Source organism: Gobio gobio (genome assembly GCF_949357685.1).
Source record: "Gobio gobio genome assembly, chromosome: 1".
In the NCBI taxonomy this organism is placed as follows: Eukaryota; Metazoa; Chordata; class Actinopteri; order Cypriniformes; family Gobionidae; genus Gobio; species Gobio gobio.
The window spans coordinates 32,573,883-32,592,006 of NC_137097.1; the positions used below are offsets into that span (position 1 = coordinate 32,573,883).

At 38.4% G+C, this 18,124-nt stretch overlaps 2 protein-coding genes across 2 annotated transcripts in view; one reads left to right on the top strand and one right to left on the bottom strand.

Annotated features, from left to right (window-relative positions):
• Positions 1-9,611, top strand: part of mosmoa (modulator of smoothened a) — a 51,509-nt gene extending 41,898 nt beyond the window's left edge. The window contains exon 3 of the mRNA XM_079822232.1: positions 7,404-9,611. Coding sequence (XP_079678358.1) covers positions 7,404-7,588 — 185 coding nt within the window. The 3' untranslated portion in view covers positions 7,589-9,611. The remainder of the gene's footprint in view (positions 1-7,403) is intronic.
• Positions 9,612-15,013: 5,402 nt separating this feature from the next.
• Positions 15,014-17,731, bottom strand: LOC307129151 (uncharacterized protein). The gene is made up of 2 exons (XM_079821353.1): positions 15,215-17,731; positions 15,014-15,121 (listed from the first exon to the last, which is right to left on the bottom strand). Exon 1 carries the CDS (start codon positions 17,634-17,636, stop codon positions 15,657-15,659), a length of 1,980 nt encoding a protein of 659 aa, XP_079677479.1. The 5' UTR covers positions 17,637-17,731; the 3' UTR covers positions 15,014-15,121; positions 15,215-15,656.
• Between the last annotated feature and the right edge of the window lie 393 nt (positions 17,732-18,124).

Here is an 18,124-nt window from a genome sequence, read left to right on the forward strand (position 1 = left end):
AAAAAAAAAAACGAACTAAACAAACAAAAACCACAGGATGTGGCGAAGTCAGTCTGTGAGGGACAGTGAGATCACTAACGGCTGCCACGAAAGGTGCATTTCTCTCTGAAGATGCGTCCACTATCATCGTCAGTTTATTAATAAATAATTAAAACGTCTCCTTACTATTTTTCTGACACATTTAGGATCATTACTTTTGCCAGTTCTTTGCGGCAAGCTTTGTGTTCGCTTGAGCGCGGAATAGGCTATATTTTATTCCTGTATAGTATATTATACGCTCAATCCCCCCAATATAGCGAGTGATTAAATTGGTAGGCTATAAACGTGTGATTAGTCGACTAGTGGCTTAAATGAACAACTACTAGTCTACTGGAAAAATCTTTATTTGGAGGCAGCCCTAAAATATTGTGTCCAATAAGGCTGTTACTAACGATTATTTCAGTACTCAAGTAATCGGACGATTATTTTGAAGATTAATCGAGTAATCAGATTAGACCTTAGCAAAGACCGAAGTCTTTACAATTACTATCAAAAATAAGTATCAAATAAAGTATCAAAAGCAAGTAATATGTTTTTATATAGAACAACACTTAAAATACATAATGTACATAAGATTTTTTTTTAATAAAATGTTTTGTGTACGTTATGTATTACAAATGCCTGAGGAGGGCGCCTGGGGCCTTGTGTTGTTACACTTCACAGCAGATCAAATCCTTGTTTAATAATATCCAAACGACATTTAATTCAATGTAAATTTAATTCATTTACTTAATCTTTAATATTTGGCCACTTCTATACGATAGAAATGCTACGGCCGCTGTAATTTCTAAAACAAGAATATGTGGATATCGTAACATGCAAACTCAGAGCGAGGGTTTAAACTATTTAAACTGTTATTTTAAAAATGCGATGAACAGTTTGCATATTTTAGAAACATATTGATGTATTCTCCCGTGTTGGCATAGGTTTATAAATGATTTAAATCTGATGAAATGTCGCACATTGAGTTCCCAGATGAACGCTATAAGCATCCCAAACTCACAGCATGCGCTTCACGCATGTATATTATAACACTTCATGTGGAGCAGTATTTACTGTGAATGGAGCCGCTCTGAGACGCATGTAAATAATTAAAGCACATTAAACCCGCAGGGCATATATATTTAATTGAATCACGGCCTTTGTGAATTCTCAATAGCATTATCTACAGTGTTTTTTTAAAAGGGTTTTAATGCGTTGTGCAGCTTTAGAGAGCGGCCTAATAATGCGGTTCATGGATTCTCATCAGTGGAATGCACCACTTCCAGTATTTTGCTGGTTACTCAACACTGGCAAATTGCAATCGATGATTTTTTTTTTAAATTGTGTACTCTAATTGAATCAAGGAATCGTGAAAGCCCTAGCATCTAATATATTAAGACATTTATGACGTAATTGGGACTTGCAAAATCTGCATGGCAAAAATAACCTGCAAATATTTTAAAAGCTTGTTATAGATTTGATGTACATACACAATGTTTCCACATCCCCAAGTAGTGTCGGACGGCCTGTGTATAATCCATTTAAAGCTCATTGCACGAGTGTTTGGGCTCCAGGTGGGGTTAACACAGGTGTCTGGGCTAAAGCAGCCGCTGGCCTCAAGCCACCCGAACCTGAAAGAGCAGCTTTGTGTGACGAACACAAGCCCCCTGTGTCCCCTCGCACCACGCCCAGCTTGACCAGGTTACACTCACGGCTCAGCGTCTGCTGTCATGTCCGCAGCTGTGGCTTCAGCATATGGTGCGTCAGCGGGGACAGACGTAAACATTAGCTGCTGTCGGCTCAGACTTGCACTGCTGGACAACATTAAATAGAAAGTAAAACAGAGACGGCCTTCATAACTCAGTGAAATATACTGTGCTTTGAGGTTGTTGATGTAACATTGGTTCTTTTGGAGTTTCAAGGCTGGCGTAATGTTACAATACGAGTATTTTGTGTATGTGAGTGTAGAACTATATGATATATTACTTATAAAAAAAAACAGGATTGATATTAGGGCTGGGTATTGACACAAATTTAGTTGCAAAGTTTAACAAAGTTATTTTGGATATATATCAGGTACAATACATGGCAAATTTTCTCAAGGAAAACAAATCTCTTAACTAATGCTGTAATCTATGGGTCACTATAATATTAAAGGTAAAAATTTATTGATTTGTATACAAACTCTTAAATTATACTCAATGATGTTTTTTTATAATAAAGTTATAATATGAACTTTACAGTTACATAATCATATTTCTACTCTAATTTGTTTTTTTAAATTTAAGCGTTTGAATGGTGGCTGTTATAACTTGCCAGATTTATTCATACATGCAGTAAATAGTGAAGAACATTTAATAATTATAATGAATATGTGATATGGGGCATATATTTTTCTGGCTGACTAATGAGTTTATGGAAACTGGATATGGTTTTTCTTAGGTAATGTGACGTGACATTGTTTACAAGCTGTTTTACTGACGCCTTTCCACGGTTGGAACACTGAGCGATTTTCATGTGACATGATACAGATTTCTTGAGTTGTATCTTTTAACACACTTTCAGATGCTCATTCTTGTTTATTTTGCGCTGTAACTGGTGTTAAGGTGGAAGAGAAGATCAGTTCATTTGCTGCTTCTCTTGAGCTGAGCTGCGCCAGAGCATCTCACGCCACAGCTCCAAAACTGTATTTATTATGCACCGACGTATCGGCCGCCGATATTTATCAGCTGATTTTTGATCAATTTACAACCATCTGCATATCGGCTATAGCATGAATAAGGCCGATATAACAAAACGATGGTTTATTAATGAACTGCGTGAAGGCACTGAGCTATATAATGTCTGCTGCATAATCCAAGATTATAATGTAAAATTCCTAAAGACCAACAAAAAAATAAATCGCTCACTACTCTTGACTAAACTTTGATAAGGATTAATTTCCGTGATGCGGACAATGCAGACAGAATCCAGTCATAAAAACGTAATTTACTGCATAATGTGGAATGGCTTCGAATTTGTCAGTTTCGTTGAATAAATAAAATGTTGGTCCGTACACTTAAATCAAATCGCGATACATACGTGTCTGTGAATATTAAGCCGCAAAAAGACTGTTTAAATGTGAATCCTGCATGTTTCTCTGTCTCTGGGAATGAATGAAGGAGACGCGCGGTTTCATTTAGCCTGCCTAACCCTTTCTCTCTCTCTCTCTCTCACACACACACACACACACACACACACACACACACACACACACACACACACACACACACACACACACACACACACACACACACACACACACACACACACACACTGAAACTAGCTGTTTTTCAGCCTCTGCCACCTCAATATGAAGAATGCATCTCCAGTCACTTCATGAGCATTTTACCATTTTCATTCAACAAAATCGATCGTCATATCATAAACACACACACAGGAACTCAAAGCCCACGGCATCCCGTCAAAATAAAAGTTCAGTTTAACAAAGTAATTGACCTATCGGTAAGCCCCTCCCATTGAAAGCCGATGAGCCAATGGCAGTTGAGTATCAGTCGCGCTGGGACCGGAACTAGGACATCTTTAGGTGTCAGCGCCATAGAGAAACATTGGAAAATCCGAAGCTCTCATTGGTTTGATGGTGTTTATGCTACAAAAATGGTAAACGTCGTGCCTGAGGTACTGTAACACTCATTCCAGGGATCCGGAGAGGATTTTCTGGTTGTCATACTCTCATTAAGTTACGATTAAAGTTAGTAATTCCCTGCTGACGTACAAACTGACTAACTATAACTGTTCCCATGCACGGTGGAACGTTAGGTCAGAAACATGAAGGTCTACATTTCAGTGCATTTCTCCATATTAAACTGATTAAATGTGAATTTATGTAATCTTACCCTGCGGTACGTGAACAGTGTTGATCCTGGATGTTATCATCTGTGATCGTAACAAAGAGGCTTCTCCCGTTTGTATTGAGATCTGTAAACCATCGCTTCCAAATTAATCTCTCACCATATTTATTTTATTTCTGTGAGTTTGGATATGTTTAAAGGTCCGCAATATCTGTCCTACTAAGGAGGACTTCTATTTTGACGGGTGTTATAGTCTACGGGTAGTAAAGGGAGAGCTCGCTCGCAGTTTATCTGAGTTGTTTTGCAGATACAAAGTTCACCAGTTATTAACTGCACCCCCGAAAAGCATAAGGTCTGTGTATATGTTTGTTTACTGTGAGTGTTTTTGTGTAATTTGCTGTGTATGTTAATGGTAATGCTACGAAGAGAGGGCTAGAGAGAGAGAGTTTGTGAATGAGACGTTAATGCGCACTTCTTATGCTTTGTTTGTTCAGCTCTTACGATGATTTTGAGTGAAAAACGATGTAATAAACTTGATAAACCATCAGTAAAGTCAGACAGAGGTAGACAGAGACAGGGTATACGCTACATTCTGTGTCCAAAAACCTCCTGGGATAAGGTTTTCACACTGACAGCTGTGCATTGTAAGATATAGCAACTCCGTTTGTTTGTCCGAGTAAGCAATAGTAACTAAGGGGGGCGGGGCTTACCGATAGGTCAATTGTGACCGGATTAATGTTGTACAGAAGAGCTATGTCTCAATGTAATATAACGTTATGTTTAATTTATACAGTGAAGAATATGCAGTGTTATTTAACATTAAACCTACTTAAAAAGCACTGTTTATTTAATATTTTCTGTTGTATTTGTATATTTATGTTGGCCTGCTGAATGTTAAAAGGATCCAGTCTTTGTTCATTAGAAATTATTTGATAATGCAGCAATAAACTAGCTAGTTGGCTATAATTTAATGTAATGTTTTTGTTTTTTTACTTTGCTGATTTAAAACATGATTAAAACACTCTATTTTAATGACAACATTTTAAATAGGGCAAGTGACAAGTATCGTATCGGCCAATCATTTTGTTAAAATCGGTATCGGCCCCAAAAAAATCCTATCGGTGCATCCCTATGTTTTTTAATTTTGTAATAAAATGGGCATAATTTGAAATCTGAGACTTGTCATATCAATAGTAACAAAGCACAAAGATTGTGATTTATTGGATGGGAGCCCTAATTGATATGACGATATACTATTCATATATAATTTTGCCTACTTATCATTGGCTGTAATGTAAAAAAATCATGTTTCTTTTTTGTTAAATTAACACTCAAAGCTAGCTTTGTAGCACAAGATTGTAGGTTTCCAAATGCATTTCTGTGTGCGTCAATCCACCCAACAGGAATAGACTCTCAGCCAGGTCTGCTAGCAACGTAAATGTGTCAGGGCCGAAGCCTGTTTCTATTTCCGCTCGATCCATTCAATTATTTTTTTCTTCATTGTGCTCAAAAAAGCACCTCACCTCTTTTCATGGAACATGTTATTCTGTTTTTAAAGCATGAACAGAGTGGAAGTCTGACATTTACCACAGCAGGAAGTGCCTTTTTTTTTACTCTGCGCTGAGGGCATGACCCTTTGTCCACAGCCTAGTTACCATTCATCTCCTTAACCCACTCCTTTGTGTGCGTCTAAGAGCAGAGACTGACTAAAGTGGTTTATGCAATAAATGTTCAAAGGCAGATGCTTAATGCTGACACGCACAGCCTCAGTCAGATCAGTGCACTTCTCTCAAGGCCGTCGTGTTTAATTGCAGAGCAGCATTCTACTGAAAGATGCTATTATCTTGCTTATGGGCATCAAGATTGAGCCGAGACTGCACTCAGGCATCTATTAGCGGTGTCTGTTTTTATCTCGCTAAAAGCCTTTCTGCCAGGCTAACATGAACCCATGCCGAGTGTTATCACTCTGGTCAGGGGGAGGTCTGTTTTAAACGTGACGGGCCAGAGGTTTATGATTGGGAATAGACATTCCAGGGCTTTGCTGTAGTCAACATGTTTTTTTTTTTCTCCCTGCAATTGAAATTAGGGGTCGAGCAACCATATGGTAAAGAGTTTAGGCAGGGTTTATCATTGGGCTTGGCGATATGGCAAACATTATGATCACACTTTTTCCAATATTGATTAGAAATTTTTCATATAGAACCCAAGAGGGTTCATTTAATTCAATTTTAGAATAACACAACATACATTTTTAACTGTACAAACATGCTTTTCTACCTTCTCTCCCTTTCAACTTATTAAAATAGTGGCAGCAAACATCTCATTCAAGTATTTGAAGACAAAAAGGTCACTATTAGATAAAATAAAGTTCCAAAAGTATAAACTATGCAGTTTTACATCTATGAAATGATTGAGGTAGACATTTGATTAAAAAGTGAAAAATTAGAATTTTTGTAATCTGCGGCATAATGGCTGGTTTACAAAGGGACCACATTTTCGTACTCTCGTTGTTGTCACTGGGATGGAACATTTTCAGGTGATTTTGAAAAGGTTTGTTTTATTTCCCGTCTTGGTAATTTGCACACTATTTGGCCTGGTTCACGCATTTTTACTGCGCTACTTTTCCATTTGTTTTTCTATGTTATTGTGCTAGATAGACGTATTTGACTGTTGCGCTCGCATCTTTTGCAGAGTACCTCGTTCTAAAAACGTCCCGCTCAAGTTAAACGGTCTCAAGAGCTTACTTTTTTTCTTCCCAACTGACCATTGTTCTGTGTGAATCGGCCTTTAATCTGCACTTCATCATTTAAGAAACCAAACCACTTCCGTATAATTGACGTTGTTACCTTTTTTGAACAATTTCCTCCTCTTTGGAGGGTTCAGTTTCGCTGTGTGATAGACTGGTAGGGTAATCCATTTCAGGTAAAAAAAAATGTCCTGAGCTTATCGTGATCAACATAAATTTTATCGCAATATAATCTGGTTTATCACCCATCTCGAGTTGCCACCAACACAACGAATTTTCATGTCACTATCACATCTCACAGCACTTTCACATTCAGTGTGGAGAGTTGGAAACTCGTACTATACCGCTTAATTAGTACATGGTGTAATGCCTGACTACATTTTTGTCTCTGGATTTTAGTGAAAATGTTTTTTGCTTGTCGTCCTACATATTTTGGCCTGTCTTAAAATATTACTTTGATTAATCTTCAGATCAAACCTCACAAAAGAGATCACTGTTGAAGCGGCAGCATCTTCTCTAATTTTATCTGGTCCAACCAGATATCGGGGCGGATTTGGTGTAAATAGCCTCTGCCAACAAGACGGGCTATTTGCACTTAGTCTAAATAGACACTCAGTTTTCCTAAATGTATAATTCTAAGTTTCCCTTATTTTATGGTCCAAATGAGTTTTGTTTCTGCCATGGTTGTCTTTTCCCTGTAATTGCAGATTTCTCCTAATTATTGTATGTTTAAATTCGTATTTTAGTCCTGATAATAACACTTGCTTTCTTTCTTTCTCTTTTAGTGATCTTGTTTTGTATGGCCGCCCTCATATTCCCAATAGGATTCTACATCAATGAAGTAGGAGGACAACCATACAAATTACCCAACAACACAGTGGTGGGCTCCTCCTATGTACTGTTCGTGCTTTCCATCTTCTTCACAATAGTGGGGCTCCTGTTTGCGGGAAAAGTCTGTCTTCCTGGCTGAGGGGGAGGTCCCAGCTGGGACAGGGGTGTTCAATGTGAAACGGAAAGGAACGGCACTCATCGAGAAGGGGCGACGACAGGGGATGGTATTATATGGTATAATAACTCATTAAACTGCAAAACTAATAAGACGATCACTGCACACACTACATATGAGTGTGTCCGACCACATGCTCCCCTTCGCCCAACCTGTGCTTAGTTAAACCTGTGCTGTCTTTATGTTGCACCTTTGAGTTTCAACCCAAAGGATTGGGGCGTTGAAGTACACAGGCCCATCCGGAAAGGACTGAGTGCATCCACAGCGGCTGCTTCCAGTACTACTTTACTTTGGAATATAGTTCCTTCGGTTCGTTTATGTTTCGCAGAGTTTCACGCACATGTATGCCCCCTGCCTTTGTGCGAAGGAAGGACAAGAAATTGGTGGAGAATGCGGGCAGGGGAAGGACAAGACATTGGTGGAGAATGCAGGCAGAGATTTGTTGGGCCGGGCGTTCAGTCCATCGGGAGGGGTCACAATTGGATTCCCCACATTCTCTCAAGTGGCCCAAGGACACTGCACTGTTTCAAAAGAGGGAAAACGGTCAAAGGGAACAGTATTAAGAACATTTTTGATCTCACACTACACAAGGCAAGCGCTCCAGGACTGCCGGTCAGGACCCTGCAAGGCTGTGCCTCGCTGTTAACCCACGCTCCGATATTGACGGACGCGTCTCTGAATTTGCCATCATACCAAAAGAAACTCCCGTCTGACCTCGCTTGATTATGGGGCGAGTTCTGTTGAGTCACAGGCGGATGTGTTCGTGCTTTGACTTTACATCTGTTCATCTCTTCTTGTTTTGATCTCTGGATTTGCAGAGCCCTTTACTTGTTTGGTTTGGTTTGCTAATGTGCCATAAACCTGTTTTTGTTGTATGAATGCTAAGGGCATGAGATCAGTTTTAGAGGAGCACTGTGCGGTATAGCCATTTCAATAGGTGAAGCACTACAAAAACAAACTCCTTACCTCATTATTTTGCGACCTTTTTTTTTTGTTTTTTGTTCCCCTCACCATGACAAAATATGTGCCCTGTAAGTTATGTTCTGCCTTGATCACGGACGTTTCATTTAAAATGCTGCGATCAAGGCGATTTTATTTATCTGACACTGAATAAAAGGAGCTCAAGAATGTGTGCCTGTTACATCAACCCAGTTTTATTTTTATTTTTTGCTGTTTTTGAAGCGCTCCCCATTTTTGGAAAGCAAATGTAAGAGTCTCTTTACAGTGGGACGAAACCAGAACTGTATTTTATTTATGATGGATGTGTGATATGAAGGTTACATTTTTGCCCACAATTTGTTGTTTTTCATAAAATCTCCTCTTAGTGTGTGTTTTGGTTTTATTTGAATGTGCTTTTCTGTTCAAGGTCATTTGCTCACAGACGCCTTTACGTTCTTTACGAAATTAATTTAATTGATGCTTCGAAAGACTGCACTTTCCTTGGAAACACTCATATTCATATTAGGAATGGCAAACAGATGAGATATATTTATTCAAATTTTAGATGATTCTCGTAAATATATGGGGTAAGAACATAAACTCTTGGATTTGAAGAATTGTTAAAATAAGATAAACTCCCACCTGCATTCAGGCAAGATGTGTACGATTGCTTTCGGCAAAAGACGTATCGCACCGGGACCTAAATTAATGTGAACTAAGAGAACAACGGTGGACGACATCACCTCCACGCTAAAGACTGCTTCTGCTCTGGATATTTTTGGAAACCCATCATAAAATGAAAAAAAAAAAAAAAAGCATAGGGGTATTGAACATCAATGACGTATAAGGGTAATGAAAAGCTTATTTATGATTTCAAAAGGGAAGGAAACAGATGTACGAGTAACAGTATTATCTATCAAAGGATGTTAGCAGTCCTTGTGCACAGTTACTGTTAACAGATTCATGTTACTGGCAAGACAACTGTTTTCTCTGCTACTCTTTGTTTCAGTATCTCACTGTATTCAATAAAAGGCATAAAAGAAGGTCGACTGCTTGCGTTCAACTGAGCTTTGCTTTATTGGGAATCCAGTTGTAACTATTGCTCTACTTTCTACTCTCCCTATGGCGGAAAATCAGCAAACTTTGCATGCATGAAGAGTCTGTGGCTAATTGCGTTTCGAGTCATTTTTGAAAACATTGGGTGTACGGTTGCCTAGCAACGAGCCGTTAAATTTGCAATATTCAAAGCATCAGCCCGCTACCCTTTTTGAGCTAGAGGAAGATTCTCACTGCAGACTCCCTCTGATCATGGACCCTGTTTTTTGTGACATTTAAGTCAAACCTATAAAAAAATATATTTTCTTATGAACTGCCATCAAATGGATGTGATTGGGATCATTTTATTTTTACTTTTACTAGTTTGCAAAATTGAAATCGATTTGTTAAATTCAAACGTTAGACTTGTAAATGTAATGTTAAAGGGTGCGGTTTCCTCTTCAGGTAGGCTGACAGGTCCTGGAGGGTGAGTTTTGAAGAGATGGAGTGAGCTTAAGTTGGCTTGAGAAAGTCAAATTGCTGAAATGCTAATAAACTTATTATTCTGACCCTAGATTTTCAACTCTCTCCTCCTAGAGCTTTAACTCTACAACCACCCAACTCGGCTCAGACCTTTATGCTGTTCTGACTTGAGTTTCTATATCTTTTCAAACTTATCTATATATCGTCTGTATATCTGTCTGTCTATATAAATATATAATCTCATGTTTCTATCTATCATCTGTCTATCTATTATCTATCTATCGTCTGTCTTATCATCTGTCTATCTATCTGTCTGTCTATCTATCTATCATCTGTCTGTCTATCTATCTATCATCTATCTATTATCATCGTCTCTTATCATCTGTCTATCTATCATCTGTCTGTCTATCTATCATCTGTCTTATCGTCTGTCTATCATCTGTCCATCTGTTATCTATCTATCATCTGTCTATCCATCTATCATCTGTCTTTTCATCTATCTATCGTCTGTCTATCTATCTATTATCGATCTATCATCTGTCTGTCTATCTATCTATCATCTATCTATTATCATCGTCTCTTATCATCTGTCTATCTATCTATCATCTGTCTGTCTATCTATCATCTGTCTTATCGTCTGTCTATCATCTGTCCATTTGTCATCTATCTATCATCTGTCTATCCATCGATCATCTGTCTTTTCATCTATCTATCGTCTGTCTATCTATTATCGATCTATCATCTGTCTGTCTACCTATCTGTCATCTGTCTTATCATCTATCGTCTGTCTAATTATCTATCTATCATCTGTCTGTCTATCTATCTATCGTCTGTCTATCAATCATCTGTCTTTCTGTCTATCCATCTTTCACCTGTCTTATCATCTATCGTCTGTCTATCTATCTATCATCTATCTATCTATTATCGATCTATCATGTCTGTCTACCTATCTATCTATTATCTATCTATCATCTGTCTGTCTATCTATCTATCGTCTGTCTATCATCTGTCTATCATCTGCCTATCTATTGTCTATCTATTATCTGTCTATCAATCATTTATCTATCTATCGTCTGTCTGTCTATCAATCATCTGTCTGTCTATCTATCGTATGTTTCTCCATCTACCAATCATCTGTCTGTATTATCAAATTCAAAAATATCAAATAGCTTTTTTGGCATGAATGTAAATCATACAATATTGCCAAAGCTAGGAATATATGAACATAAATAATAATACATATGAACATAAATAATACATATGAACATAAATAATTATACATATATGAACATAAAAATAATAGAGGAAAATATTACAACATAAACTTAAATAAACAGTGTAACAAATTAGAACATTTGATACCACAGTGTTTTAACATATATATACACTCACTTGTACTGAGGATCACTGTGGTGGATGGTAGGGAAACACACTAAGGTCAGACGCAATACACACACATTCACCTGCTGTCTCTCAGGCTGTGGCACAATCCACATGCATCTCGAAGGCAGTGCTGCTGTCTGTCCCTCTCCTAATATTATCTTTATCATTTGTTCTATTTCAGTCATGCCTGTAAAGTTCTTTATTAATGTATTGAATTTGTTTAAGTAGAGGTCTCTTATGGAAATATATTTGTGACAGTATTATATCTATCTATCATCTGTCTGTCTTATCTATCTGTCTATCAATCATCTATCTATCTATCTATCTATCTCTCTATCTCTCTATCTCTCTATCTATCTATCTATCTATCTATCTATCTATCTATCTATCTATCTATCTATCTATCTATCTATCAATCATCTATCTATCCAGATATTCACATATATGAGTAGGGTGTTATGTTATTGTGCACTTGCTAATGGATTCTGGGAAAAGTGTCATCTGTTCAGATGTCGACCATATATGGTTTACGTATACAGTAGCCTACACACCTGTTCTCAATGGGTCGCTGGAGTTCAATACCCGCGTATTATTAAGTCTAAGCAATAATAACAGTGATGCTTGTATTAATGGATCATGAATAAGTCAACATGAGCTCGTGGTCGCAGCAAGAATAGCTCAGTCGGTCGCTATGGAGACGCCTAACACAGCGTAGCTGTTTGGTTTGAACCGCACAAGGACGCATTTACCGATTTCTTCACGAGGATCATAAATACACTGCGCGCACGAGCTTCAGAACAAACACAGCGCGAGGAGCGCGTGAAGGTAAACATTCATAACCTGCAAAATATCATAGTTACTGCATAGCAGGGTCGTTGCTACGGTAAATCAACTCACAAGAAATGAATATAGAATCTCCTTTCAGAAACTTTCTTCCTTTAATTAACATATGCGCCTATTAAAATACACGAGATGAAAACTATGGAGATGTTACTAATAACAATAATAATATAGGTTTACTTGTTACTATTGTGCGTACAGTCAGTACTCAAACATTCAAGTACCAAACAAATATTAAAACAAACACAATATTGCTCAAACATTTGGGATCTGTAAGATTTTGTTAATGTTTTTGTTTTTTTTTGGCGGGGGGAAGTCCCACCAAGGCTGCATTTATTTCATCAAAACTAATTACCATTTTAAAATCACTGTTTTCTATATTTTAAAATCTAATGTATGTATTCCTCTATGGTGAATTTTCAGCATCATTACTCCAGTCTTCAGTGTCGCATGATCCTTCAGAAATCATTCTAATATGTGACCCTGGACCATAAAACCAATCACACAGGTAATTTTTTTATTGAGATGTATACATTATAAATAAGCTTTCCATTGATGTGTGGTTTGTTAGGATTGGACAATATTTGGTCGAGGTACACAACTATTTGAAAATCTGGAATCTGAGGGTGCAAAAAAATATAAATATTGAGAAAATTGCCTTTAAAGTTGTCCAAATGAAGTCCTTAGCAATGCATATTATTACTAATAATACATTTTTTATATATTTATGGTAGGTAATGTACAAAATATCTTCATGGAACATGATCTTTACTTAATATCCTAATGATTTTTGGCATAAAAGAATAATCGATAATTTTGACCCATACAGTGTTGTTGGCTATTGCCACACATTGGCTTTGTGGTCCAGGGTCACATATGTTGATTTGATGATCAAGAAACATTTCTGATAATTTTTTTCAGGATTCCTTGGTGACTAAGAAGGTTCAAAAGAACAGCATTAATTTGACACAGAAATATTTTGTAACATTATACACAAGTGAGATGTGTAGTGTCTTGCAGAGATGAATCCTCAGAGAGTTAATCACTGTTCATCGCATTACACTGTTATTATCTCATATATTGCTACTCACAGAGAACCTGCAGCATCAGGACGTTTATGGAGCAGAAGACAGAACCCCTCAAGTGGTGAATTTATGCAAAAGATTCAGCCTCTTGTTTCCATATTCATCTGTGCTTGATATGCAGCTTATAAAGAGCCATTTTCCTGTCTTATTTTAATGGTCTTTAGGGCAGAGAGCAGTGAGTCTCACATGGAGATGAGTGATCAGTCCACCATGGGCTTCAGACAAAACCAAACTTCAGATGTAACAGTGACTTCATTCTCTACATTTTTTTCTGTGGTTGCCACCTGCGCACCTATAATCATGCAGTTCCCAGATAGAAAGCCACCATCGAAACAATGGAAAATCAATGTTAATGTGTAACGTTAACTGCATTGAATCAACAACATGTTTGCACCTGCAAATAATGTTGAAAAAATGTTGAAATTTCATTCAAAAATCAATGGTAATGGCATTGAATCAATGTTGGTTCAACCTCATGCTTGTACTCTCAGAAAATGAAACGCCGCAACTTCAACTGACTTAAGGCCACTCAGACTGAAATCAATTGAAGATAAAAGAAGACAATACATCTCTCAAGATCTCTGCAGAAGTTATTTTTGAGAATTAACAGAGGTTTAGATGTTGTTGTTTTATTGAAAATGTTTGGTCACCATTATGGTGATCGGTGTTTCATTGACTCTTGGCTTGTTAAGTGAGTTTGTTGCCTTTGTAACAGTGTTTACCAAAACACATGATTTGTTGCAAAGAAAGTCAGAAACAAAGAAGATCAGGTGATGTAGTTTTCAGCATCAAAAAGTAGAATAATTCACTAATCGTACCCTTTATGACGCATTGATTTAACATTGTTTCGATGGTGGCTTGCTATCTGGGTTATTACTTTACTCATTACATTTTAAGTGTCATTGCTGTATGAAATGACCAAGCTGTTGTTGTTGCTCACTCACTGCTGTACTGTTGAGCTGTGAATCATCACTGATGTTCAGCAGAGGCAGAGGGGTTGCAGTGAAGCGTACGAGAGCTCAGGGCGCTGGCTGGAGTCACGCAGTCTGGAGAGCTGTGGACTGACTCTCTCTCGCCTCTTCTCTCTCTGCACCACTCTTCCTATGTGAGTTTACAACGGACTCTTTCACACCCTGTGCTGTTTAACTTACACCCGTCTACACCGAGACTGATACAGCTCGACCAACCTACAACCCTCCTGTTATAACTAACAAAGCTAAGTGTAAACGTGCCAGTTTGTGAACACATCACAGGTTTTTTGGCAAGAAATTCCCCACACAAAATCGGTTCAGCGGTCGTTTCAAAGCATGTGAATTAGTTTGGGTCAAGGAAACAAGTGATAGATAGATGCAAGCTCAAAATGATCTCCTTATTTTTAAGGAATTATAAACAATGCTTTCAGATCTAATACACATCACTAATGCAGACAATAAACATGCCATTATTTGACAGACAACTGAGTTTGAGGTAGTAATGTGTGGCCTCTTTTACAGTAAGAAAAGCATACTCTTGTGAAAAAGAAATGCACTTAGTTGAATTGAATGTGCACTTGTAGTGTATTTAAAATCTAAAAAAGTATATTTTAATAGCAGATAATATAATATTCATGACATTATGTATCACTCCCTCCAGGAAATAAACGACACCACGGTTCTGGTTACTGATGGATTTATTGCATTTGTCATCCCTTTCTCCGTCGTCATATTCACCGTCAATGAAATCCACCGTCAAACTACAGTATGACAATGTAAAAGATAAACACGTTCACATACACTATAAAGAGGTAAATACAAATACACTCGGGAAATACAAACGTAATACACACCTCGCTGGCTGCATATAACCAAGAGGGAATGAGATCACTTTAAAATACCCGTTTCAAAACACAAAAAAGAAAAACATCTTCTTGACTTCTTTACTCAAAACACGAGTAACACTTGTAATCTTCACACGGAGAACAACTTCTCACAAAAAAAAATAAACTTTTCCTGTTGCACCTTAAGAAAATGTCCGTGTGCAACGCAAATGTCTTTTAGTTCCTTGTTAACCTCAACACTCAATATTCATGAATAGATTAAACAAATATAACAAAAAACATGTTAAATAACAGAAATAATATGTATGACAGTTATACTCCCACCAAATGACTATTTGTCATTTCACCTCACAATTTAAACCTTTTCACACCTTAATTTCAACCATACAGTATGCCTTTAAACCTTACAGTAACATAAAATACTGTATTCATGAAATGGCAACCATAACCTTTACTCGGCTTCAAGCAGTACAACTGTCTTTTGTACAGGCCTATCAAGGTAGACTGGCTTGGAAATGCGTCTTCCCTGACTGTCTAAGGTTGAGTCACTAATTAACAGTTTCACCTTTCGAACCTTTCCATCAGTGCTCGGATACACCTCAGTCACCCTAGCCAATCTCCATCGGTTACGTGGAGAACTGTCCTCCTGCAGGATGACAATGTCGTTAACCTTCGTATTTCTCTTCTCTTTCTGCCATATTTGTCTTTGCTGAAGATTAAGGAGATACTCCTTCTTCCACCTTGTCCAAAACTCGTTTGCCAAAAACTGCACCTGACGCCATCTCTTGCGCAAGTATAGATCCTGACTCACAAACTCACCTGGAGGTGGGAATATTATGTTAGACTTCATCATAAGAATGTGATTGGGCGTGAGAGGTTCAAGGCTTGTTGGGTCATTTAAATGCTCGATTGTCAGAGGTCTGCTATTTATAATAGCCATCACTTCATACAGAAAGGTTCTGAGCGAGGCACTGTCGAGTCGTTTAGCAGACTGATCAAGGATTGCAGTTAGAACACTTCTGATCGTCCTTATTTGCCTCTCCCATACGCCTCCCATGTGGCTTGATGATGGGAAGTTCATTATGAACTCACATCCATATTCCTTTAACTGTTCATGATCCAAATTCTTCATTGCATTCATGAACTCTCCTTTTGCACCTACGAAGTTAGTACCTTGATCACATCTCAACTGTCTTACGTGTCCTCGTATTGCGATGAATCCACGCAATGCGTTGATAAAAGCATCTGTAGTGAGGTCATCAAGCATTTCAATATGTATGGCTCTAGAGCACATACAGGTGAAAACAAGACCATACTTCTTCAGTTCCTTTCTTGCGTCCTTCACATAGAATGGTCCAAAACAGTCTATGCCACAATATGTGAAAGGAGGTGTCATTTCCATTCTTTCTTCTGGCAAATCCGCCATTTTTGGATCTTGTGTGTTCCTTCTGTACTTTCTGCATGTTGTGCACTTGTAAATATGTGAGGCAACTGCATTGCTGCATCCTATGACCCATACCCCATTGGATCGCAATTCATTGGCAGTTATTCCTCTTCCTTGATGATGCACCTTTTCATGGTAGTGCTTAATAAGCAACGACGATACATGACTCTTATTTGGCACAATGGCAGGATGCTTGACATGAGGATGAAGAACAGATCTTGTCAAACGTCCTCCAACCCTAAGCACACCATGCTCATCTACAAACGGACTCAGTTTGTGTAGTTTGTTTACCTTGTCTTTGGGTTTTACTTCCTTGCCTTGCTTTATACTTCTGATTTCACTGCTGAATGCTTCCCTCTGAACCAACTTGATTATAAACAGCTCTGCTTCCTGCCTTTCCTCAATACTTGTAGCTCCACTTACTTTATCTTTGATGCCCTTGATCTGCTTAGCATGGCGCTTTAGAAGAGCAATAGCCTTGACAGCTCTTTTCCAGTCAGAGAACTTTGTTAAGCGGTCTAACAATGACCTCTTCTCCCTCACCTTGGTGTTGAGCACCAGGGCCTTTCTAAGTTCCGGATCATCATCATAGACTTCTCCCACCATAACATCTCCTCTGGGTAGCTCTCTTTCCCATAAAAAATCTGGGCCAGTGAACCAATTTGAAGCAACAAGCTGATCTGCGGAGAGACCTCTCGACGCATGATCCGCAGGATTATCTTCAGACTTTACAAAGTGCCATTGTGCAGGATCTGTAGTGGACTTGATTCTTTGGATTCTGTTCGCAACAAACACATGAAACCGCCTGGCATCATTGTTTATATAGCCGAGGACAACCTTTGAGTCAGTCCAAAAATGTTCTTGAAGACCCTCTATTTCGAGCTCATTTCTGAGCATAACACTTGTTCTTGCTGCTACGACTGCAGCTGACAACTCAAGCCGTGGTACTGTGGTTACCTTGGTAGGAGCAACCCGTGCTTTTCCCATGACTAGCGTGCAGTGAACATCTCCCTTGATGTCGACTGCTCTGAGGTAACTACATTCCCCATAACCGATGACACTTGCATCTGAGAAGTGGTGAAGTTCGTACTGCTTGACATCCTTGAAGTTATCTGGGATATAGCACCTTCTGATCCTTACATTAGATAAGTTTCGAAGATCTTTTAGCCAGATTTCCCACTGTGCTCTTAGCTCTAGTGGGAGCGGCTCATCCCAAGTTACTTTGTCTCGACACAGTTGTTGTAGGATCTGCTTTCCACGGAGAATAAAAGGCGCTACGAAACCCAATGGATCGTAGATGGAGGCTACTGTAGAAAGCACTCCTCTTCTGGTATTTGGGTGTTCCTTGACGGTCACTCTGAACTGGAAGTCATCAGAGGATACACACCATTGAACGCCAAGAGCTCTTTCCATGAGTGGTTCTCCCAAAGCCATATCCATGTCTTTGACACTTTCAGCACATTCGTCCTTCGGTA

Coding starts and splice junctions, on each gene's coding strand:
- LOC307129151 (XM_079821353.1), bottom strand. CDS start 17,636: ATGGGAAAAGCACGGGTTGCTCCTACCAAGGTAACCACAGTACCACGG.